At 42.3% G+C, this 25,685-nt stretch overlaps 1 protein-coding gene across 2 annotated transcripts; it reads left to right on the top strand.

The window, feature by feature from the left end:
• Positions 1–119: 119 nt before the first annotated feature.
• Positions 120–20,501, top strand: LOC110966510 (zinc finger protein DPF3-like). Of its 2 annotated transcripts, none has more exons than XM_051946202.1 (11): positions 120–236; positions 6,611–6,771; positions 8,378–8,485; positions 10,697–10,824; positions 12,117–12,212; positions 12,390–12,450; positions 12,919–12,960; positions 13,565–13,705; positions 14,124–14,237; positions 14,560–15,315; positions 18,488–20,501. In XM_051946202.1, exons 1-10 carry the CDS (start codon positions 205–207, stop codon positions 14,718–14,720), a joined length of 1,044 nt encoding a protein of 347 aa, XP_051802162.1. In that variant the 5' UTR covers positions 120–204; the 3' UTR covers positions 14,721–15,315; positions 18,488–20,501. The 2 variants fall into 2 exon arrangements, with proteins under 2 accessions (XP_051802162.1, XP_022071592.1); XM_022215900.2 differs by having other exon boundaries at positions 14,124–14,270.
• Positions 20,502–25,685: the final 5,184 nt, after the last annotated feature.

The following is a 25,685-nucleotide window of genomic DNA, read 5'->3' as shown; positions in this document are numbered from 1 at the left end:
GTGCTGTTATTCAGTTGTGTACAATATAAATACAAGGGAAAACCCTTTAAAATAATTTTGACAGTTTACCCCATTAGGCCACGCCCCGTCCGCTTATGCTGCAAATGTATTGGTCCACGAATTCACCCCGAGCTCTGATTGGCCAATTCCCGTAGGTTTCCCTCAGAACTGCAAGACGCCGATATTGCGTTACATTGTAGCAAAATGGCGGCTGTCATTCAGAATCCACTAAAAGCGTAAGTAATTTAGACATTGAGGAAATTGTGAATAATTACTTTGTTGCCAACTGGTACGTTGAAAGCGACTGTTCGTGCATGTCATTTCCAGCCGTGTGCATGTGGCAGGTTAAGCTGTCCAAATTCATTTTATGTACTTCTTGCATGGCAAAGTAGCCTCGTATAGTTCTTTTATTCCACTAGATTCCAACATTTAGTGTTAAACCTGTAACGTGGGGCTGCCTGACATTTTCTCTGCACTGGAGGAGCTTCTCGTCCACACGGCTTTGCACACAACACCGGAGAGTGTCGTCTTTCCTGGGCTGTAAATTTATTTGAAAACTGTCGACAACGTGCCTTTGCGCTGCAACGAATAATTAAAAGCCGATTTTCTTCGTGCTCGGTGGGACACAGTGGCGGAATATCATCTGACATTCCGAAAGTCGTTTATAGTTGGCGTGAATTGTCGACATGTCAACTTTGGCTCCTCCGAGCGCAGACGTGGTCAGGACCCGGTAAAGCAAAGGGAGGAGGCATTTTGTATTTGCATGCTTGCTGGCGAAATCGACAAAAGTGACAGCAATTTGAGTCCGCCGCTGAAAATAGACTGTCACTCCGAGCTCAGATAGCCCAAGACGTAGTCGTTTTTAGCAGCTCAACTTCAAAGAAATACTCCACCTTTTTCTCCATTTTTCTCCTTTGTTCTTCTGTATTGTTTCAGCAATTCCACTGGTAGACATGTTACTGTAAGTTAAGGCTCACTTAGCCTCGTAGCTTCTTGACATTTGGTGTTGAAACTACTTGATAATTCGGTTTTTATGTTGAAATGCACATTCAGGTGTACGTGACAGCAGCAGCAGTCAGTCTGTATTGATGGCTTATAATCATCATGGCTCTTTGGGACTGTGGAGGTAGAGCAGGCACTCCACTGTGCCTTTAAGTGGAGGAGTGCTGGAGATTAGCTTGGTCCAGGATCCTGGGCCCATCTGTCAGAGAGATGCTCCGACAGAGAGGAAGTGTTGGGCACAAGCAGGAGAACCATCTGCTCCTCCACAGAGGTACCCTGCCACCTCCGTGGACTGTAGCACGAGGAGTGGACCTCCACAGCTCCTTGCACATCACCCACACTGCTGCTATTGTTGTTGCTATACCTTGAAAAGGGGATGCAGCATCATGTTTTTGCACCTCAGTGTCCATTTCAAACTATTTCTTCCCATTGAACATTTCACAGGGGCGTATTTTTTGCAAGTTAATTTTAAGATTCCAGGCAGAGGCCATGCATCCTCCACCTGCACGCTCGCTGGATGCTGATCAAGACTGTTAGCTTAATGAGAAAAAAAAATCAGTTGAATCTGTATTTACTCATTAGTCGACTGAGCGTGCTTGCACTTTTCGCACAATGCCCTGCTTCACAGTTTTTGCTCACTGGGGAATGGCCCGGCACAATCACAGCTTCCCTCAGCTGGCACCTGAACAGCTCAGTGAAGCTGCTTGATGTTAAAGAGTTCAATGTAAATGTTAAATAAATAATTCTTCCACGCAGCTGCCTCTCATCTGTGTTATTCACCAGAGCAGGATTATTACTGGAAAGTACATTTCATTGTTGACTCTGTCTTATGTCCCAACAAGCTTCAGTGTGCGTCTGCTGTCAAGCTGCTGTTTCATCTCGGAGACGTTTTAGCATTCTGATGTGGAATGTCTCCTTGCTATAAGCTGTGCTTAATGAAGTGTTTCAATCTGCTATAATTAGCCTCTGTCTCGGGTTTCTGACTTCATTTCACACGTTTGTCAGATTATAATTAGTCACACTTGACACTAATTGGATGTCGCTCCTGTGGACCAGTTTGACCTTTTTTTTGTATTAAGATGATTCACTTTAGGGAAATGAAAGCGCTGGTTTGACTTTGTTGTAGAGGGATGTGGCGGATGGAGCTGCAGCCTGCAAGCCTGCGCACGTCTGTGTGAGGTCTGTCCCTCGTCTGAGCATGGGACGGCAGTAATCTCCAGAATCTGCTGATTAAAATGGAGTCTGGAATATTTAATTAATAAAGAAGCACATAAAGCTGCTCATTAAAATTTGAGCCACAGCTGGAGTTTTCTGTGGGCTGGACACGTCTTCCGTCCACAGCTCTCCTGATAACAGCCTGATCCTTTCTCCTGGTTTGTCGGCCTCCTTGTCGCTGGCGTTGAGTAGACTTTGAGTGAGTCAGGCCTGCTGTTTATTGGCACTGCAGTGTGCAAGGTGTACGGTCTGGTTTTGCTCCTGCCCTCGCCCAGACTGTGTAGTTCTGATTGGTGTACTGCGAGGTTGTTCTGAGGATGCAGTCTCTCTGTAGGCCCTCCCCTCCCTTCTTATGTGGTAGCTCTAGCTTCCTGTGAAGCAGCAGTGCACCTGCAAATTTGAGACACCCTCCAAACACAGCACAGACTTTGTGCATTTAGGTTCGATTTTTTTTTTTCCCCCTCCTACATTTTACACATAAGCCTGATCTCTCGAGGCCATTTTAAAGTTTCGTCATGACCGCTGATCACTTTTGTAAGCTGCTCTCTTGCACGCTGTAGTTTGTTGTCAGATATGCAAAATGTGTGTTGACACATGCTCACATTACGGACGCGGCCATGTGACACGGTGAACCGTTGACAGGAACACGCTGATAGCGGAGGCCCCACTGGCCACAAGATTTGCTTTTGTTCCTTGCCCTCTTTTGCACATACTCACCTTCTCTACTCAGCTGGAAGACACTGAGGATGTGTAGCTCAGACCTCTGAGGCCTCGACACGGCACACAAGTTTCTGGTGTTTCTAGTTCACTCCGAGTCTCTGGGACGTTGCCACCATTAGGCAGCTAGACTCAGAAGGATTATCCTGCTTTAGTGCAACTTGGGTTTTATTTTTGTCGGTTTTGGGAGAACTGTTTTCACCAAACTAATTGCTGAGATGTGGGAGAGCAGGAAAATTAAAAGTCCAGTGAACAAGCAGTCAGGCAAACAAGCATGTTGTAAACAAGCCAACAGTTTAGCTGGATTATGTAAACCAGCGGCTCCCAACCCTCTCAAGCGGTTGCAAGATAAATTTGAGGGGTCTCATGATGATTAACCTGAGAGGAAAAATATATATTTATCCCTTATGTTCTAATGATTTGTTTTCATTCTTCAGGCCTGCTTCAAATATTTACTTGTCTGTAAATGACTGTATAAATGTATTCCAAAGGGGCTCAGCAGCATTATTTGTTAGCAAAACTGAAAATGTTTACAAAAAAAAACTGTGTGAACCCAACAAATGCAAGGATGTCAGAGTTGGTCCAAGGAGCCGGTGTGTAAAGTGTGATGGATCTTTACACCAGACAGTTTGGGGAGTAATTTCAGCTTCCTGGGTTTTGTCTGATAGTGTATATTTTTTTTGCATGATCAGATATCATAATCAGGGGTTTTCCTGCAGAGAGGAAGTTTTAGTACTCCTCAAAGATATTTTATGTGCCCCTCTCTAAAAGGTTTCAGTGCTAAAGAAAAATCGCCAGAACCAAACTGTTATCAGTTAGAACAGAGCAATATATATGAATGTTATTTTAAGCTAGGTTTGTTAATTGGGGTGCACAGACACATCGCTTTTATTTTATCATGCTTGCTATCGTGTAGTCCACCCCTAAAGATCCACTCTGAGCCTGAAAAAGCCCGATAATGTTTCATTTTTTGATCCCAGCAATTCTCTTGCTCCATTTGAAATGATTGTAACTGATGGAAACGATAGCATAAACAATAAATGCAGCACCTGAGTCGTAACAAGCTAGAGTTATCCTTCAACCACTGCTAGATTTCATCCAGGTCAACATATGGGGCGCAAACACAAACATGTACCTGAAAGAGGGGGAAAAGTCAGAGTGCTGACATAAAGGTGGTGTATGTGTGAGAGGTCTGACTCTCCCCTGTGCTGCTGCATGCGTGGGTCTTGTCACTCATTACAGGTGTTGGAAAGATCTCTCACCTAAGCCGGTGCACCTGCTGCTCTGGGCGGCTGATGGGGAACGCTGCACAGACGAGCTAGCATCCACCACGAGACTTTCACCCACTTATTTGTTCCGTCACTCCCCCCGCCCACCCGAGCCCCCTCACATTTCACTTGAGACTGATCAGCATCCTCTCCTGGTCTGTTTCGACTCGAGTAATCACAGGAGTTTCTTGGCACCGGCAGCGTGCGCTCGTGGCCGACTTCGGGGAGCATTTACAGCTGGTCTGCTTTTAGTAAACTGATATGTCACACTGAGTCCCATCACAGCTGTGTGTTGATATCAAGGAAGGGCAGTGAAGCACACAGGTTAGTGTGACGGGGATTTACTGCTGGAAACGGTACACCGGCTCCACATGTGGTGCAGATTTGACAAACACAGTTTTTTGCATTTCATTACACAGCTGTGCGCTATTATTTTTTATTAGCCAAATATTTATCCTAAGCTACTGGTTAAGATGTCAAATCTGTGAACTTGAGTGTTCAGCTTCGTGGCGAATCTGTTTTCAGTCTGTCGCTGTGTGATTTCTCTTGTAAAAATTCCTGCATCTTAAAGCCCGAGGAAGTTCTGACAAATCAGTGTTGTTTTTGGCTTTATATGCAGTAAGAAACCTTGTATAAGGTCTTTACAAGGCACAGAGAGGTTTTGATGTGATTATTAACTGCAAAATAGGCACTATCATGGTACCATGAGAACACAGGGAGGGAAAATCATTCCCAATTTTATTAGTCATGGTCTGCTTGTTAGCTGTTTTGCACCCCCCCGTCTTGCTTTTTACTTTTCCCTCACCTCTCTTCCTGACTCCTCTCCCTGCACTCGCTCTGTACCTGCAACTGTTTACTCTTCTCAGTCACACTGACACGAAGCCTCCCTTTCCCTGAAGCCTTGCACACTGTGGCTTTGTCTCCACCGCAGAGCCGTGGGCTTTGTGCGGGACAGCATTCCTAACACGGCTGTTCATCTGCTGGACGTAGGGGCAGAGAAGGAGGGCAGGATCTGGGAGACGCTGACAAATCAGCCTCCTACCTCCTCCAAAACTAGTTTAAGATTCCAGGCTCAACTCGCAGCCCACAGCTCATTAGTTTCACTTCAAAATGGCCGTCTTCCTAATGTTGTAATTGAGAACACGTGGAGGAACTTCATTATTCGGATGTGGGGATGTTCATACCAGAGGAACCAGGCTACTATTTGCCCTGTTGGCCCGGTGATATAGCATACAAATGTAGAAAACACATACAAAGTACCTTGTCATGATGTCAGAGTTGCAGCATTTAACCCCATCTTTGATATCGTCAAATTAGAACCTGCCCTTGTGCTAGGCACTCTGAGATTAATTAAGTAGGCTAATTACCATACCAGGCGTGTGGCAGCGATTGAGGGCTTGAATGTGAAATATCCTCCCCCATTTCACTCTGAATATTAACATTGAGACCCTGAGGGAGTGCCAAAATCTCAGTGGCGCTAAGAAAAGTGGAACTAAAGTGTGAGAGTCTTAGCCGCTTGCTGGCCGGAGGAGTGACTTCATGTCAGACCTCAGATTCACTCACAGTGTCGCTGTGATAATCTAACTCCGTTAGCACCAACGTAGCTCTCAGTCTAGCTCAAATCAGATCAAACAAAGAGCCCACAGAGGTAATAATGTGTTTAACGTCAGGAGTGGGAGCAGTGGAGCTGTTGAACTGTTGTAAATGGGTTGCATTATTTTTCTTTTTTCCTTCAACAAATTGTCCCCGATGGCAAACTGGAAACAGGAGAGAGGCTCAGCTGTCAGTTTGATATTTGGATCGAAGCAAGTTGATTAGAAGTTTGAACAGACGCTAACAGCATTATTTAGGTTCAGGAGGGCAAGTGGAGTTTCGTATATCAGACGGTGTTAAAAGTTCAGCTTACCTCTGCAGATTTGCACTTGTTTTAACGAAGCAACTGGTTCTTCATTCTTTATGTGGTATTGATCTGCTTTCCACTATCTTGTAGCTGCAGCAGCTAGTTTCCATTTATTTATTTATGCATATAAATTTTTGCATCTGTATCCGTCTACTCAGCTACAGTACAACTTTGGTATTTTGCAGATTGAGATTAGAAATTCAGAACATCATCAATAAATAAATTAGAATATATTATTACAGATAAAGCAAGAGTTTATTGATGCCTGAAGCGAAAATTCACACGCTTGTCTGCAGTATGTAACAAAATCAAAATTAGTCCCACCAGTGTCTGCTGCAACATTAAAGTGACTCATCAATGCGCCACTAATATAATTTGCAGAATTAGAACTTTAACTTTTGGTACTTAAAGTATTTTTGGGTAGTAATAATAAGTAGTTCTTCCCCTGCTGTGTTTCAACCACGTCCTCCGGCGTCGTTGACCGCTCCTGCTAACGTTCTCTCTCCAGGTTGGGCGACCAGTTCTATAAGGACGCCATTGAGCAGTGCCGCAGCTACAATGCCCGCCTGTGTGCTGAACGCAGCGTCCGCCTGCCATTCCTGGACTCTCAGACCGGCGTGGCCCAGAACAACTGCTACATCTGGATGGAACGCCACCACCGCAGCCCTGGTGGGTGAACATACACAGAAATAATGTGCTTTGGGAGGCTTTGAGCTTGTATGAAGGGTGTCTGCAAAGAATTATTTTCATTACTGATTAATCTGTAGATCGCTTTTTGTTATTGCTGCTTCACTGATCAGTCATTTAGTCAATGAAATGTCAAAGTGCTTCTTTCATCTCATCTTCAGACTGCTTAATCAGCAGCCAAAAACCCTAAACATATTCAGGTTTAAAACTGTTTTCAGCCTTTATTTATTACAGGAAATTACCTTGAATGTTTTTAGCTTTGGGGCCGTTTTGATTCAGATCATACCTGAATTATGAAGCAGAATAAATTATTTTAAACATGAGTTTTATTGAACAAATTGCACACAATTACCCAACCATTCAAACAGGATATATATTTAAACAAGATAAGAAATTAACGTTTAATTTCCCCAGCTCTCTTAAAACTATTTTCCTCTTAACTCGATAGAAACATTTCATGTAATTTTCCTCATCTTTCTCTCCTTAGCCATCATGCGAATAATCCTTAGTTAACACAAAATTGCCCCCAATTAATCTAAGGGTAGATGTGCCTTCATCTGATTGGTGTGAATGTATGGCTCATGTATCCAGGGCTCTAACTAATAATAGGTCAAATATGTGCATAATGAGTGTGAATGCAGGGCAGGTACACCACCGTTTGGGGGTCACCCTGACAATTTCATGTTTTCTATGAAAACTCACACTTTTATTCATGTGTTAACATAATTACACAAGGGTTTTCTAATCATCAATGAGCCTTTCAACACCATTAGCTAACACAATGTAGCATTAGAACACCGGAGTGATGGTTTTGGAAATGTACCCCTATGTAGATATTCCATTTAAAATCAGCCGTTTCCAGCTAACATAGTCATTTACCACATTAACAATGTCTAGACTGGATTTCTGATTGTCCTCTTCATTCAAAAAAATCTTTCAAAAATAAGAACATTTCTAAGTGACCCCAAACTTTCAAATGGTAGTGTATATTTAAAATTATGTATTTTTTATTCATTTAAATTATTTAGGCTCCTTGTGATATGTTTATTTAATCAGCTAATCTAAAAATATAATTCATCTGTTTGGTATTTGAACACATCGGTCTTTAAAACTGTTAATTTTTCACTGTCGTCCAACTTTTTGTAAACGCATATAATCGTAAAAATGACTCATGTACTAATCTGTGATTAAATAAATCACTTCTTGCGGCACTGACTCTAATAAAAGCAATAAATCTTTACATTTTCGACAGTGAAATCAGTAGATGGATTTTATTGCTGTTAATAAAGTACTAAAAGTCAGTTTTGTTGCACAATAATTTTTTATCAACAGACTATTTCAGTGGCCTCAATTATCAATTGATTTGAGTAATGTTTGAGAAATGAAAATTGTGTCAAACTAAACCAATATGATTGCTGTTTCAGTTTGTCTAGATCTTTGTGTGTTTCAGAATATACCTTTGTTATTTTTATCTCCATAAACTGCAGTAAGACTGAAAAATAGAAAAACTACAGTCTGAAACTTTAAAAAAAAAAAAAATCATGGTTCAGCAGCTGAATCCATCTTGTGGATGACTGTTATTTTGCAGGGGTTGCAGCAGGGCAGATGTACACGTACCCCGCCCGCTGCTGGAGGAAGAAGAGACGGCTGCACAACACCTCAGATCCACGTCTGGGCATCTACGGCCTCCAGCTCGGTAAGACCCTCCAGCCTCTCCTCCATCAGCCACCTGCCTGTCGTCGCTCTCCGCTCCTCTCAGCTTCTCCTCCCCGCTCAGCCTCTCCCTCCCCCTCCGTCTCCACTCACCTCCTCCACCTCCTTCAGCTCATGTGATTACTGGTGATGATCTGGAATAATCTCGCTAAAAGCATATCACTCTTTCTCAGCGCGCTGAGCAGAACAGGCTGCCAGTCATTTTTCAGAGGATGAAATGTGGCTGTGTTCGCCCCGGCTGGTAAACTTGTTTTGTGAGAAGTAGAACATGTAATTAGATTTACCACTGCTGGGAGCAGCGAGACAGAGTTCGGCCACTGCAGACAGTATTTAATAAATGTTATGGAATGGAGTTTGGCCTTCTCTGGCTGCCACTTGAAACAGCTCACTCAACACATTTACCCTCTCCTCTATATTCTCGCTCTATCTTATTTTCTACTTACCACCTCCCTTGCTGATTGGTTTTGTCTCTTTCTCTCTGGCAACTCTTTCATCTCTCCATCTCTCTGTAGTCTGCCATGCAGTCTGTGTGTGTTATGTGGTCTGTGTTCCTGAGCTCAAGTAACTGGTCCGTTCTGTGCCCAAAGCTTTCGTACCCACTGGGATGTTACACTATCCTGAGGAATGATCGCAACGAAGGAGAGAATCCGACACAGAAACATGTTATTTCTATTCTTTCTAGTGGTTTCTGTAAAACGCCGTGAGAAATGATTGTGCTTTGACAGAAATCTCCAGGAAGCCTCAGTTCAGATGTAATTTCTGCGTAGCTCGTTAGAATGGCAGATTTATGGGAGGCAGAGAGAGACCGAGAGCCTGGAAAGAGAAAGCAAGATGTAGCGATAGCATATGAACCAAGCCTTTGTTTCCCCAACACATCCCATTGTAGCCTATTGTTTTCCACTGAGCTTGTCCTCACTAAGACCTCACCACCGTCCTGCTGTCCCTTCCTCTCTCCAACAACAGTGAATTGTATGTGCTGTCTGAGCGTGCCCAGCGGAGGGGAAACATACCCTGATTTAACCTGGCGTCTCTTATATGGAGCACGTTGTGCAGCTGGCCAGAGGTGGCCAGCACAGGGCAGCAGCCAGAGTCTGTCTCGCTGTCTAACTGATGCTGTGCTAGAGAGACTGGGGCTGCATGCAGAATCAGCTCCCTGCTGCAGGCTGCTGTCGGCTCTATTTTTAGCCCCCCAGCTCCCATGGGTTTGGGGGGGGGGGGGTTGTCTCGTCGCGGAGAGTTGAAAGTCAACGTGTGCAGACACAATGGTGAGGGGCTGCCGCCACATGGTGGAAGGGCCCATTTCAGAGAAGCATGCTAAATCTGCTTCTCACGCCTACCTCTCCTATCTGCCTCTTACCTATGCAGCCTTCTTCAGCCCTTCATGCTCAATATTCTGCAACAGTCCTTCTAGTGGGCGCAACGGTAAGATGAAGGGCTGATAGAAAGCTGGAGTCAGGGGGCTTTGAAGTGTGTCCTCTTGTCAAAGATCCACAAAGCAACTGGATGATCATGAAGCTCTCTGTGGAGAAGAGATTGTGTAAATAAGATGTGCGGATCCGACTGACTGTCAAAGCTTTTGTTTGTCCTGCTTTGTCTGCTCAACCTGCTCGCCTCCCACACTGTTTGTTTAGATCTTCGCTGTAGGAAGAGATATCTGCATGATGCGTTCAGGTTAAAGTGATAAGCCACTTAAGTACATTGTACCTCAGAGATTCCTGTGGAGGAGACAGCCTAATGTCTGCACAGTGCAGCATTATGGAGGGCACAGTTACAAGGCATTTTCAGTGACTGTGCAACATGCATGTATTTACTTTCTTAAAGCAATAAATAGTGAAAATAGTTGCAATGACACATTTAGTTGCTGGCAAGAAAAAAAACCCAAGATGACAGCCACTATAACAAACAAATGTCCCAGCGAGTTGCCACATACTTTAATTAGTTCTACTGAGAGTGAAGGAGAAGAAACATAATGGAAATATGGTGATAGAAATCCATTTACTCGGGTCACAGTTTGGAGCGCTGGTGTTCCTGTCACAGTTGTAGTGCTTGATGGTGACAAACAACACATGCTAGAGAACTGTAACATTTTCACCTCAAGTCAACAGCAGACATGTGTTAGCATGCCACTATAGTACAAACACTAAGCTGGTGTTGTGATGATTCATCGTGTTTTTCTTTCCTCCTCTTTGTGGAGACGGTGGCCTCATGTCCAAGGACACTCTGCCGACCCAGAGCACGACTCTGGAGGCTCTGCTGCGAGGAGAAGGACTAGACAAGAGGAACAACTCCAAGAATGACGAGGAAAGTCTGCTGGAGATTCAGGTGGGTTCACTGTGTTGTCTGTGTGGTTAAGAGCATCAGCTAAACGTTTTAAAAGTGAATGTGGTCTTCTCACTCAAATGGCTGAGGGCCCTGGCACTCAGAGGGATGTGTTGCGCCCCAACTGGTTGCCACGGCAACTTGCCAAGTTTTTCCAGCTGACCTGCAGGACTCGTTAGCTGACTGCTGTGTCACTGAGAGGCATTTTAGACAAGTGGACCGCCTCAATGCTGGCCGTTTACTGGCCATTAAGTTTGGTGATGATGATGCTAAATAATGCCCACGTAATGGCATGATTAAAAACATAAAATATATGAAACTCCAGTTTAATTTCAGTGCCAATAAAAAGGCTTATTTACAGATAGACTTGGAGCCAAATGACTCCTCTCCTCAAGACGAAGCAGCAATTCAATAAATTCAAATGTCTGTGCGGTCTGTAAGCATTTCAACATTGCATTACAACATGAAGTAAGGCAAGTTAATTCGAATCATACAACTTTTTTTTGCCCCTTTGATATAAAAAGAAGGCTTGCTCACTTATTATTTTCTATGACTAATCTACAAGAGAAGTCTGTCTTCTAACATAATTTGCTCCTTTTTAAGGCCACTGGGGGATTTTCATTGCAGAACACAGAGTTTGTTGACATGCAGGCTTCACATGCACACAGGAAAATGAGTTAGAGGCAGGAGGAAAACAGTATAAAGGAAGATTTGGTTGTAAAAAGAAACACAGCATTAGTTGTATGGAAATATATCAACGTCTTGCAATTGTTGCCATTGCAGCAGACATTTTGTTTCGGTTGTTTGGCCATGTCAGTCAGCAACACAAAACTTTGTAGGATGAGTCGAAAGCCAGATCTGAATGTCATTAAAACATATATATATATATATATATAAGTATTTCAATGGCTTTGCCAGTGTTAAACCACATCAAGGTTTGAAACGTCTTTTCAGCTTTTTAAAAAATGTTTCTATTTTTGATGCACTCCACTACAAAATCCCCCCAGTCATTCGAAAACAATGAATTAATTTCAAATAGAGTAATCCAAGTCATTGGGTGAAAATTCCTATATTTTTCCAAATTGTGAAACAAAATATAGTGTTGTCAGTTTTTCCAGTATTGTGCAGTCCAAATAGAGAATATGGTACAAAAACAAAATGTACCCAAAACAAGCTTGTTTGTGTAAATAACTGAGAATAGGATTTTTCTTTTCTTGCTTCTTCTCTGTGTTTTGTTTGTGTTTTCTGGGGAGTTGTGTTGCGTATTGAAGCAGCCTATGCTCTGTGTGTCTCAGAGGGTTCTGGAGGCTGATGCAGCCGAGGACGCTTTCAATGATGACGATGATTATGAAGTGGACACTCCCAAGAGAAGACATCGGGGCAAAGGAAGAGTAAGTGACTGGAAGGACAACAGTGATCATCTGATTAACTTGCAGTTTTACACCATAATTACATCAAATCACATTTAACTCCTCAGTGCAGTCTGTTCTCTGGTGAAGCGTTTGTGTGCACGTTAAAACACAGGTTTGATTTCAGGTCGTTAACAAGATGTTTTTTTTCCACCTCAGGGTCGGGGTTCAGGCCGCAGGAGGACAGATCTGGATGATGACAAGCCATACGTCTGTGACAGTAAGTAGAGAGGAATTACTAAATGTTGTTGGGTTTTTTAACAGCTGTGTTCTGTGTGTCCAGTTGCCTTTATGCAACCTTATGCACCTTTTTTAAACTTACAAGTTCTTTCTTTAATAACATTATAGATCTAATTAGACATTTTCTTGTCCGTCTAATGGAAATTTTAACACAATATTTAAGCTGTTGTAAATGAATTGCTTCCAGGATCTTCCACCCAGAGACCCAGTGTTTGTCTTAGCCTCTTCTTTTGTATTACTTCTTTTGTATTTGGTGTATAAAACACCAAAAAGTCAACCTTCTGTTATGAGCATAGTTCTGCAAAATAGAACTATGGGAAGAAACCAAGTGTTTTAGTGTTACTGGAATCTCAAGTAATTCTGTAAATGCAAGTTGTATGTGTAAAATCCAAGGAGGGGTCATTCTCATGTTCCAACATTTCTTTTCACTTTGTCTTCTCCATTTTAGACAGATACAAACAAAAGCAGAACTCAAAATCTTCGACCTCAGGTACGTTGGATTGTTGAACAGCGCTTTTTAAAGATATTTGTTTTGATAGATTGTTGAGTGCTCGTGTTGCAAGTGCTGTGATTATTGATTTACCCTTATATTATCTTACTTTTCTGAAGCTAAAAGGGCCCTTGGTGCTGTGAATGTGAGCCATGGTTATTATGTTGTCTGGGTTGGCGTTTTATTTGAGTCACTACTGTAATCAGATCTTAAAGCGCTTACTTCTTTCCCTTTTGGTGCTGGAAGTAAAAATAGTTATCTCTATTAGATGCCCCTGGCCATTTCTTCCATGCTTGTTGATATCAACATTCTACTCTTTTCTTGTCATCTGTAAATGCACTAGGTGCATGTAAATATTTGTAGTTATGTGGCTTTATAACTTGCAGGCAGCACTTTCCCACCAGACTCTGGGTGGGTGTTTGACTCACAGCTTTGTGAAGGTCTCATTACAATCAAAGCATATTGGAGCCTTCATCCTAAACACTACTGGCCAGAAAAAGAGGGGAAAACTGTCTTTCGGACTGGTGTGCTGCCAAAATCAGATTTATATAATGGAATTCGGCCTCAGTAGTGAGACGGAACATCTGTGCTCCGTGTGTTGCAGTCTGTGCAAAGCGCTACAGGAACCGCACAGGACTAAGTTACCACTACACCCATTCCCACCTGGCAGAGGAGGGCCGAGCCGGAGAGAGGAGCACGGTGGCATCCCGATCCCCCTCTGCACCACAGACGGACAGACACAAACGTAAGCCACCTGACGTCTGTTAACAATGCCTTATGGTGCTCTGTTTTTTGTTTATCACTACATGATATATGGACTCTAGGGGTGGCCCTGAATATCCGAATATTCAGTCGTGACGGTGGTATTCGGGTCAGCCCTAATGGATTCATGTCCCATTAGATTTCTCCACTCCAATGTCTTGCCAAGTACAGATTGCTTTGTCATATTTCAGGTCCATCTTATTCTTTAATTTGATACGTTTTTTTTCTGTAATTGTGTTTTTTGTGCCATTTTGCATTGAAAGCCTTGCATAGCTGCAATGGAGCTGTTTTCTACTTGTAGAAAAAGACTCTCACTTACGCTGTACTTACATTTGTGGGCTGTCACGTATGTGCCCAAGGTTAAATCAACTGTCACCAAATCTTTGCCTTCTTTGTTTTAGGTCCTAAAGGTCCAGGTGGGACCAGCATTCCCAACAACTACTGTAATAAATGCCAGGGCTCAAACAAGAAAACGGGTAAATCTGGGTCTCCCTGCTCAGCCTGCCAATGCACAAGTGAGTTCGTTTCACCTCCAGTGCACAACAGAAGTGAGTACAACCACACAAAATGTCACTTCAATGGCAAATGCTTTAAATTGTATCACATTAGTGTAACTGCATTATTTCTAAGTTGACGTGATTTTTCTTCTTTTGAACAATCAAATGCAAAATATGATATGCTATAGACCTAAATACTATCTACTCAAATTCATACTTCAGCATGTGTGAATTTTAAAATGCAAACTATCATGTCTGAGGATTTCCCCAAGACTGAAATGTTTCTGCTTGTTATCGCTCTCCTGTTCACTGACTGTCGCTTTTCTTTCCTGTGTGCCAGCTGACTGCGGAGAAGAGAAGGAAGACGGGACTTTTACTGGAGCCGAGGAGCTCTTCGGCACCACTTCGGAGAGCGACACTTCCACCTTTCACGGCTTTGAGGACGACGAGCTGGAAGAGCCGGCCACAAACAGCAACGGGATCTCCGGCCGTCACAGATAGAGCGGAACTATTCAATTTGAAGAGACGATGTTTTTATATGGATTAACCTCTGGCAAAATCTGCTGCTTCTTTTTCAATGTTTTTTTGTTTGCAGAAAGCACAAAGTGATCATTTCAGGACAGAGATGCAAGTGGTATTTATCTACTGAACATTGTTGAATAATTTATGAACACCTTTTTTATATATAAATATATATATATATTAACTTTTAAGGCAACGAACGACTGTCAGTGTTTCCTGACAAGTGACTCCGAGCAAAACAGAAGATGTTTTTGGAGTGTTTTTTTTTTCCTCACTGGAGCAGAAGGAGCTTAAAGGTTATGAACAAAAAACACTGGAGAAATTGGAAAATTAAACAACTGAAAAATGTAAAGGCATGAATGATAAGTTTGGATAGATGACTGAATGTCATTGCAGAACTACTGGATGTTTTTGAATCGGTAGTTGGTGGAACTATGAAGGCCTCTTTTTCTGCTCTAACTTACACATGTATGAACATGAAGGAACCAATGAAAGGACTGCCACCGGCCACTGGAAATGTTTGGATGAAGAAGCCTTTATAGTCTTTACAGATAGGGGAGAAAACAAATGAAAGGTAAGCAACAAGAGTTAATAAGTAGCCTTGTAGTGCATCACTGGGTGTGTGTCAATATAAATATAATTAGGACTAAGTACAGCATTGCCTATTTAAAAGACACTCAAACAGATTCAGTGTATGACAGTAATTCTACTTCCTGCTTCTTTTTTACGCTGCAGACATTCATCTGACAAATCTAAAAACCAGACAACTGTTGTGTGATAACTTTGAAATTTGGTACAGCCTCTCAACATATCGCAGGCACAGTTGTTTCATCTCAATCAGAATGATCCTGAATTTGGAAAGCCTCTGTTTTGCTATCCAGGATAACTTAATCCATTTGACTTTTCTGCTGGTTTTTGAGAGCAGCGGTGGACTGAGTCACCCTCATCCAGATGCAAATGGCATAAAGTGATGAATGATTGTTAAAACTAAATGTATATATTGTTTTTGTTGATATTGACAGCTATTTGAAAGATTCCTCTTTTGGGGATAATGGCATTTTTGTATTACTGTACTTAATAGATAGCTCTGTAGCTTAGACATAGCCTTATGTCTACTTTGCAGTGTTGGGCAAGCTACTTGGAAACTATAATGAGCTAAGCTACCAGCTACTCCGTGTTAAATCAAGCTTTACTACTCTGAAGCTATGACCCACAGAAATGTAGCAAGCTAAGCTACAGCAATATGGCCAAAGTAGCTTAATACATTCAAGTTACTTTTTTTTCTTACCAAAACATTTCAGGGACTAATGAATTCAGTCAAATGGAGACAAGAAAATGCTGACTTGTTTATTATTAAACCATCATTTTTGTTCTCAGTGCTCCAAACTTAGTAAGTTGATACACTGAGGAATATGTGGAGCTATATTTAAAATGAATCAACCTTTTTACATTAGAAATCATTGTTTTGATTTTCTTTTTAGTTTGTATTGCAGACATAATGTATCTGATAATTAAGTTGCAGTAGCTTATATTAACACACCACTTACATTGGTCTTGAGTGTAAGATTAAGATATTTAATCATTTATGCCATCACTTTTGTTACCCTTTCTGTTACTTTTTTCAGCCATTTACTCATTGGTGTTAACAGTAATACTGAAGAAGACAGATTTTGGTTTTACTGTTAACTCGTTTTCTCCCATACCTCTTCCCTCCTATATGTATCAGTTTAATTATTTAATCCCCCAATTTATACACATTCACACACTGCCACCACAACCTTATGCTTAATTGAATTAATTTACTGCCACGCGAATTTTAGATGTTGAAAAGTAGCTCGTTTGTGTGTGCATCTTATACTGTGGTTGACATGTGCTGGTTAGCTAATTGCTGCTGGTTGTGCATATTCGGTAGTCACCTGTATATGGATTCTCATATTTGTATTTGACGTCTTTGAAGTGAACAGAAACTTCGCCTTGGGCTGGCACAGTAGGCATCTGAAAACAACTTTTCTCCGTTTTTTCACAAAAACTCATAACTATTTAGGTAGGGCCACGGTGACTCTGACTCCTTCGGTTGCTCCTCGTCTTCTCCCTCCTTCTCTGCCATCTCTCAGTGAACTGAAGCGAGCGTCTGTGTGTGTGTGGATCCAGTGAGTCGCAGGAAGGGACTGTTGAATGACGACATCAACAGTTCCTCCGCTTCTATTGGTCGACACAGACATGTCGGCATTTGGAGATGATGTCACTGTCTGATCCTTAAAAGTGTGAGATGAGACTGCAGCAGAGCAGAAAGCTCCGCTTCAAGCAGTTCAACATTCATCATTTTTAATGTAGCTTTTGCGTTCGCTACCGCGCTACATGACCAAAAGATCAGCTAAGCTGTTGAAACGTTTTTTTGATTTTGTAAATAACGACGCTATCACGTCGTTACAGAAAAATGTAGTTAAACTACTAACGACGCTATTTGTAGTGACGTTACTGCCCAACACTGCTAGCCTAGCTGCGGTAGACCCACGTTCTGAAGGCACAAGGGTCTAGGGCTGCTCGACAGGGAGGGAGGCGGGCTAAAAGGTTGTCTTTCAAATCACTCTGCAGCAATTGGATAGGTATACAGCCAATCAGCGCAACGAATAGGCTGACGGAGTTCCTCGAGCGCCGGCGGATTGTGGCTAAGTCCCATTAGCTTCCCAACCAGCGGAGCCAACTGGTATATTAAGGATTTGCCATATCCCGTCGGCATAAGTCCAAATACGTCTTTCTTCTCAATGAAACACTTCAGTGCCGTCCTTTGTTTATCTTTCAAGTTGAATTTTAGCTTCAAATCTTTAAGGGCTGTGGCCAAAGCCGAGTCGAAAGATAACTGTTTATTGTGCGCTGGTTGTGTCTGTCAGAATTGTCGCGCCTCTGTCGTCACTTAGTTACACCCGCCTTCTGACTCTACACTTCATGGTGATTGGTCCGGCCAGTTTTAGGAGAATCCAGCCTCGAGCCTTATGGAGGGTAACTAGACCCACCCTGGCAGAGAATTAAATTCGTTGCCGTGGGTTGTCTAGCGCGGCTAGGCTACAACACTGCTACTTTGTTACTGTGATGGCTAAAACCAATGAAGTTCCATATCTAAATCAATGTATACATGATACAAATCCTGTATTTTTGACCAATTTAAAAGTTTTATCACATTTTGTTCTTGTATCCACCCTTCTGGTGGTAACAGGATAGTCTAGAATTTTTATTTTTGGGTCGCATCTATCATATCACACACTGCAGGTTTAATCCAGATCAACATTAGGACTGTTTAAAGAAATTTATAGAGTGTGTTTTATTTTAAACAACCCATTTTCCAAATTTCCTCCAATCTGACATTTAAAATTTGATTGATTGAAAATGTGCTTCTTAACAACTGGGTGCAGAAGGTGAATCCTAGTGATGTTGGTGGAGCCATGATTTTTCCTGTGGTACTACCATGAGGTTGACATTTGAGTCAAATATCTCAATAACAATTTGACAGACTCATACAATTTCTTACCTCCTAATATTTCACATGATTAGTGCTAAATATCAAATGTTAGTGTGTTAATAGCATGCTAAATATTATACTTAACATCAGCGTGTTAGCATGCTGACATTAGCATTTAGCTCAAAGCACCAATGTCCCTAAGTGCAGGCCTGCTAGCATGACTGCAGACCTTTAGCTCTGGTCAGACATATTCTGTGTCAGTCTAACCATTATTGTTTGTGTTATATAGGAGCACACTGGCATGTGGCCCAGGGCTGGGGGTGACCAGTGAAGAAGAGGATTTAACCCTCAAACTAATGAGCCTTCATGTCCCTCCTGATTTGGGCCTAAAATAACTGACTGAAATGGATGCACAGACATCCATCACTTCTACAGGCCATGTGGCTTAATTGAAGCAACTGCTCCCTTGACAATATGTATCGACCCCTTGTGAACATTTTGAAATGTGAGTATCCAGCTTCGTTTCATCCTTTCTGCACTGTGCTGGAGCTCCTCTCTGAACTATGGGAACACTAAAGGCCAGGCCTTTGGACTGTTTGTGCCCAACGGGTGCATTTGGGGCCCCACGGCCCAGCCTGCCCACTCCTGCTCTGTGACTGTGTCTGCTGTGTGATCTGATGTGACACTAAGACGTCATTATCCTCATCACTGTGCCAGCCTGCCGCTCTGCACTGGAAACCAGCTCTGACAGCCATGACCCTCCAACCTGATTGGACCAGTGACCCCCTGACCTGCAGCCATAGAGATGGTGCTCACATCCACCACTATTACATGCAGACCTCCGGACTACTGTAATAATACTCTGACATGGACACAAAGGTTTTCTGCTTCTGTCCCTCTGTCTGTTTTTGCTCCCTGTTTCCTCAGCCTCTCTGATCTCAAATGGATCGCAGTGATTTAGCTCACTTTTTCTCGCATCTTTTCTCTGTTGTATAATATTTCTATGTTTTGAACTCTTTAAACTTTGATTAGTACGACTTCTTGGCTTTGTTCAGACTGTATTAATACCTCTGTCCTGATCAGGTGCACAATAGCCACAACTACTCAGGCATCTTTCATTTCCTCTGCTGTTGATTGTTCAGCCACTCAGCCCAGATTCATGTGATTGTATTCAGTTGGCGAGGAGGGACAATGACACCCACACAAGGATCCCATTATAATCAACTCCCAGGAGGGATTTGGGATACTGCAGTCTCATGCTATAGGAAAACATTGCAATAACAAGCTTCAGCTTCATCTGTTCTCCGCTGGTTTTTGCTGGTGTCACGCTTGCAGTGAAAAACCTCTCCGCTTTCTGTTTCAAAATCTGCAGTTTGAGCGGGTTTTGGCAACAGCGAGATTCATCTCAGATGCATTTGGAAACAATACTGTTGCTCGACAGACGTGACTCTGCTCCGATTCACATACTTAATGAGGAGTGAAAACTGTAAATCCAAGTTTCTGTGACATTTCCGTTGAGTGCTTTAGAGGGCCTAATTGCTTTATGACATTTAGCAGGTGCTTGAAGTACTGTATCAAAAAGCCTTTTAGGTCTATAGGTTGCACATACTGTGTAAGAGGTCTGTGTCCTTCCATGTGATTATTCAGTATCGCTGCAATGTAAGCCGCTCCGTTTTTGAAGCTAACCATTAATCCTATGTGTCTGTTAACTTGCATAAAGTGCTTGTGCATTGGAACCATCTTTCTTCACTTCCCTCAGGGACCCTCCACACAGCAGTTTATCTCCACTGGACAAAGAATGCATCCGAGACATGTCAGTTATCCTCTCTTGTATCAGTTATGTGGTGTTTCCATGGTAAAACGCGTCTGTAATCTTCCAAAGTCATGCCAGTAAGTGAAAGCATGTGTCATGAGTCCTAACCTGCTACATGTTATCTACCGTATGAACAGGCCTAGTGTGGTGCAGTTCTGAACAAAAGGAGAAGCTCCTAAATGCAAAAGTTAGCGATGTCTGCTTCAAATAACGTGTCACCAATCGTTGAATAGCCTGTATACCTCGTCAAAGACACAGCAATAGGCCCTGGTACTCTCTTGTGAAGCCTGCCGGGGGTGGAGAGGGAGGATCAGGGTAGGAACAGAGCCAAGAGGAGATGAAATGGACGTGACCGGGTGTTTTTTTTGTTTGTTTTTTTTCTTTCATCTTCAGCTGTAAATACAAGTCAAATGGAGAGAATGAAGAAGTCTTTGTTTGTTAAACTATTTTTATTGTTCTGAAAAAAAATAAAGGAAAAATAAAGAAGGAATATTAGTGCATGATGTTTTCTTCTGAGAAGGGGTCATTTTGAAAAGGCAGCTGATAAGAATCGTAGACTGGATCAGTCAGTGGGAGTGATCCTCAGACTGAGCAGACAGAGGGAAAAACACCACTTGAGCTGCAGTAGCTCTGGATTCTAAATAAGAAACAACATGGAGAAAAAAAAGTTGCTCACAGAGATCTTATTGATCGGTAGGTGCTTCTCTGCTTGAGAAATCACAAGTGAGTCTGTAGAAGTCAGATGAGCAACAGAGTCTCTGCAGAAAGACATTTACTGTTGGCAATAATATGGGACCTGAATGCTAACTGCAGGTATAAAGAATAGTTTGGGAGTCTCAGGAAAGATTGAGGACAAATGTGTCATACAGATCTTATTAAATGTGTCAGACAGGAAGCATACTGTAGTAGCATTTTAAGCAAGAGCTGGAACCCAGGTGACCAGATGGAAAACATTTCATTCTTGGAATTTTGAGAGGTCAGTATAAGAATTTTACTATATGATTAGCTGGAAAGCAGTGAATGGTTCAAAAAAGGTGTTTATTTGTTTTAAGACTCCATCCATCCATTCTCTATACACCGCTTTATCCTCATTAGGGTTGCAGGGGGTGCTGGAGCCTATCTCAGCTGACTCGGGCGAAGGCAGGGGACACCCTGGACAGGTCACTAGTCTGTCACAGGGCTACATATACAGACAAACAATCACACTCACATTCACACCTACGGGCAATTTAGAGTAACCAATTAACCTCCGCGTATTTTTGGAATGTGGGAGGATGCCAGAGTACCCGGAGAAAACCCACGCATGCACAGGGAGAACATGCAAACTCCATACCGAAAGATCCTGTGTAGGCCAGGACATGAACCGGGGATCTTCTTGCTGCAAGGCAAAAGTGCTAACCACAACTCCACTGAGCAGCCTGTTTTAAGACTCACATAGCTTATTTTATGGGTCTATTTTTGGGGCCAACACAGGCTGAGGTATGTTAACTTTACAGTTGCTACAAAGAGAAACTCATATCTTTTTATTTAACACTCCACCTCCTCATAAATGCCCTTAGCTGTGTCTCAAATCCAAAGTACATTATAATTACATGATTACCGAATACCTCAGTTTGTGCTACACACTACTTGCTGTGATATATTGTCTGGCTGTTATTTTGCGAAAAATTAAACACTGGTAATGAAAAGGAAATTTTTCAAACAAGCCGATAAAACATTTGAAAAAACAATTAAACATTAAAAAGACAAAACATTTCAAAATCAAATCAGACATTAGAAAAGAACAAAAGGTGAGAAAAGAGCAAAACTAAACATTTAAGAAGACTCAAACTAAAGACAAAACATTTGAAAAGACACCAGTTAGACTTTAGAAGATCAAATTAAACAGAAGAGACAATAAAATGATCAAAAAGAGCAAAAACAGATAAAGGTCTTAAAGCATTGTTGTTTCTTCAAACATTTCCTCTTTCTATGCTCTTGGGTTGATTGTGGACAGATTTACTAAGACCTCATTTCAGAAAACTGCTTTCCAGATAGTTGAAGGCATTGATCAAACTAATGTTACCTTCTGATCTCCATAAACTTTACTGCTCAGTGAAGAGAATCAAAGTTTGTTCAGGATTTCTAAAGAACCCACAGGTGAAGGTCTGAGAAGAAATCAGATGCATGGTCTAAATGTGAAATCAAGACTCATGGTCACAAGTTTTAAGGCTTCTGTTAACCAGAAAGTTCAAACTAACATAGAGGTACTGAGAAACTTTTAAGATTTCAGTCCTCAGACTGTCTGAAGGTTCAAACTAACAGAGGAACTACTCAGGAATTTAGAAGATATCAGTCCTTGGACTGTCTCAAAGTTCAAACTAACAGAGATCTACTGTGGGACTTAGAAAATTTCAGCCCTCAGGCTGTGTGAAAGCTCAGGTCCTGAGAACTCAGGAGGTCTGGAGGCTTTGGAAAGTCTTGGAACTGAGGGTTCAACCCTCCAACACAAAGGCTGAAGTCTTTGTGTTGGAGCAAAACAGTCGAGTCGAGACTCGAGTTAAAAAAAACAACTCGAAAACGGCAAAAATAGATGATAAATCCGCAAAAAAAAGAAGCATTAGTATCTGAGTGAGTAGCTCAGGGGGATAAGAGATGACCAAGTAGAAGGTAGTAGGTTCAAGACCCACCACTGGCCTTTTTCTTTGCCAGGATTTTCAAAAAATTTAAGGAGAGTCTGTTCTTGAACCAGCAGCCTGCAGCACCATAGGCAAACCCTTAGCTCACTTAGCTACAGATCAGATAAAAAGAAATAAATTCGTCGTCCCTTTGACATCGAAGTTTCCAAGTGACAACATGGGTGGAGCCAATGCAGAGATGGGTGGAGTCAGGGTGGAGTCAGAGTAGGTGGGGAGGTGGGTGGCGGCCTCCCGCCTCTACTCCCCCACATCCCCCACTGCCCCCCTCTACTCCCCCACCTCCCCCACTGCCCCCTCTACTCCCCCACCGCCCACCACACCTTCCCCCGCCCGTCGAGTTTTTCGAAAATCCGAGTCTCGACGAGTTTTCCCGGGTTTCTGGAGTTTCCACCAGGTCGGAGGCAGAACAAGTTGTCATGAAGAGGTGTTGAAGTCAGCAAGGATGGAGTGACTTTTTACAGCGACTAGAAGGAAGACGACCAGAAGAGCAGGGGCCTCATTTATAAAACATTGCGTAGGATCCATACTAAACTTTGGGTATGCCGAAAATCCAAAATGGACGTATGCTCTTCGCCCCTGAGTTCTAAAACTGTGCGTAAGCACAGCTGCACGCAATTTCCCCTTTATAATCACACACCAGCTGGAAGATTGCGCAGGTGGATCCACCTCACATCCTGCCCACAACACACCCACATTTTACCATAAATGGTCAATGCAAAGTAACTCATGAATGTATCTGTATATAAATAAGCTGCTGATCCACGGCATTTTACGCAGCGCCGGCCTGCAGTCTTTTCCCTACACTGAGCGTGGTTGTGGTGTGACGCATGTGGGCCTGCATGCCTGTACAGGGCTGATTAATGGTTGGACGCGCATCCCATTCGGCCGCATATGGATAAATAAACAAAATAATTCACTTTTTCTTGCCTTTTTACTGTGATAGTTGCAGTGAAGAGTGACAGAAAATTGATTGATTGATTGATTGATTAATTAATTGAAATGTTTATTTCGAATAAAACAAAATAAAAAAACAATTCAGAAATTAAACTGATTACAAAACATATGACAGACAGACAGACAGACGGACACACAAACGCCGGGTGTCACATAACCTCCTTGGTGGAGGTAATGAACCAATCAACGCACCTTTATAGGAGTAATTTACATGTGATTTGGTAAAAATACATAACGTGCACATGCATAACACATACCTGTGCTCAGCATAAGGTCATTTTTACCTCCGCCAAGGAGGTTATGTGACACCCAGCGTTTGTGTGTCTGTCTGTCTGTCTGTCTGTTAGCAAGATAACTCAAAAATGCCTGGGCAGATTCACATGAAATTCTGAGGGGATGTAGACTATGGTAAGAGGAAGAGCTGATTTAATTTTGGTGGCAAAATTAAAAAGGATCCTGGATTCTGGATCACTTTGACTTTTTTAGTATGTTTTAGTATGTGGTCCAAAATATGACAAAAACATCATAGGTTAGTATGTTGTCCAACAAATTAGAGCAAAGTGTCCAGATAGCTCAACTGGTTAAGAAGGTGATTGGTAAATAGAACTGTGTCAGAGACGCAGGTCTGAGTCTAGCTTCTGATCCTTTACTGCATGGGTTTTCTGTTTTCCTCTCTATCCTTGGCGGAGGTCTGCACTCTCTGAGTGCTTTTCTACACACGTGGACAAAATTGTTGGTACCCCTCAGTTAAAGAAGGAAAAACCCACAATTCTCACTGAAATCACTTGAAACTCACAAAAGTAACAATAAATACAAATTTATTGAAAATTAAATAATCAAAATCAGCCATCACTTTTGAATTGTTGATTAACATAATTATTTAAAAAAACAAACTAATGAAATAGGGCTGGACAAAAATGATGGTACCCATAACTTAACATTTTGTTGCACAACCTTTTGAGGCAATCACTGCAATTAAACGATTTCTGTATTTGTCAATGAGCGTTCTGCAGCTGTCAACAGGTATTTTGGCCCACTCCTCATGAGCAAACAGCTCCAGTTGTCTCAGGTTTGATGGGTGTCTTCTCCAAATGGCATGTTTCAGCTCCTTCCACATATGTTCAATGGGATTCAGATCTGGGCTCATAGAAGGCCACTTTAGAATAGTCCAACGCTTTTCTCTCAGCCATTCTTGGGTGTTTTTGGCTGTGTGTTTTGGATGGTTGTCCTGTTGGAAGACCCATGACCTGCGACTGAGACCAAGCTTTCTGACACTAGGCAGCACATTTCTCTCCAGAATGCCTTGATAGTCTTCAGATTTCATCGTACCTTGCACACTTTCAAGACACCCTGTGCCAGATGCAGCAAAGCAGCCCCAAAACATTACTGAGCCTCCTCCATGTTTCACCGTAGGGACAGTGTTCTTTTCTTCGTATGCTTGGTTTTTGAGTCTATGAACATAGAGTTGATGTGCCTTACCAAAAAGCTCCAGTTTGGTCTCATCTGTCCAAAGGACATTCTCCCAGAAGCTTTGTGGCTTGTCAACATGCATTTTTGCAAATTCCAGTCTGGCTTTTTTATGAGTTTTTTCAGCAGTGGTGTCCTCCTTGGTCGTCTCCCATGAAGTCCACTTTGGCTCAAACGACGACGAATGGTGCGATCTGACACTGATGTACCTTGGCCTTGGAGTTCACCTTTAATTTCTTTGGATGTTGCTCTGGGCTCTTTGGATACAATTCGAACGATCCGTCTCTTCAATTTGTCATCAATTTTCCTCTTGCGGCCACGTCCAGGGAGGTTGGCTACTGTCCCGTGGGTCTTGAACTTCTGAATAATATGAGCCACTGTTGTCACAGAAACTTCAAGCTGTTTAGAGATGGTCTTATAGCCTTTACCTTTAAGATGTTTGTCTATCATTTTTTTTCGGATGTCCTGGGACAATTCTCTCCTTCGCTTTCTGTTGTCCATGTTCAGTGTGGTACACACCTTTTCACCAAACAGCAGGGTGACTACTTGTCTCCCTTTAAATAGGCAGACTGACT

Source organism: Acanthochromis polyacanthus, chromosome 1 (assembly GCF_021347895.1).
Source record: "Acanthochromis polyacanthus isolate Apoly-LR-REF ecotype Palm Island chromosome 1, KAUST_Apoly_ChrSc, whole genome shotgun sequence".
NCBI classification, from domain to species: domain Eukaryota; kingdom Metazoa; phylum Chordata; class Actinopteri; family Pomacentridae; genus Acanthochromis; species Acanthochromis polyacanthus.
The sequence above is the reverse complement of the archived record's forward strand: the minus strand, read 5'-3'. Positions and strand labels throughout refer to the sequence as shown.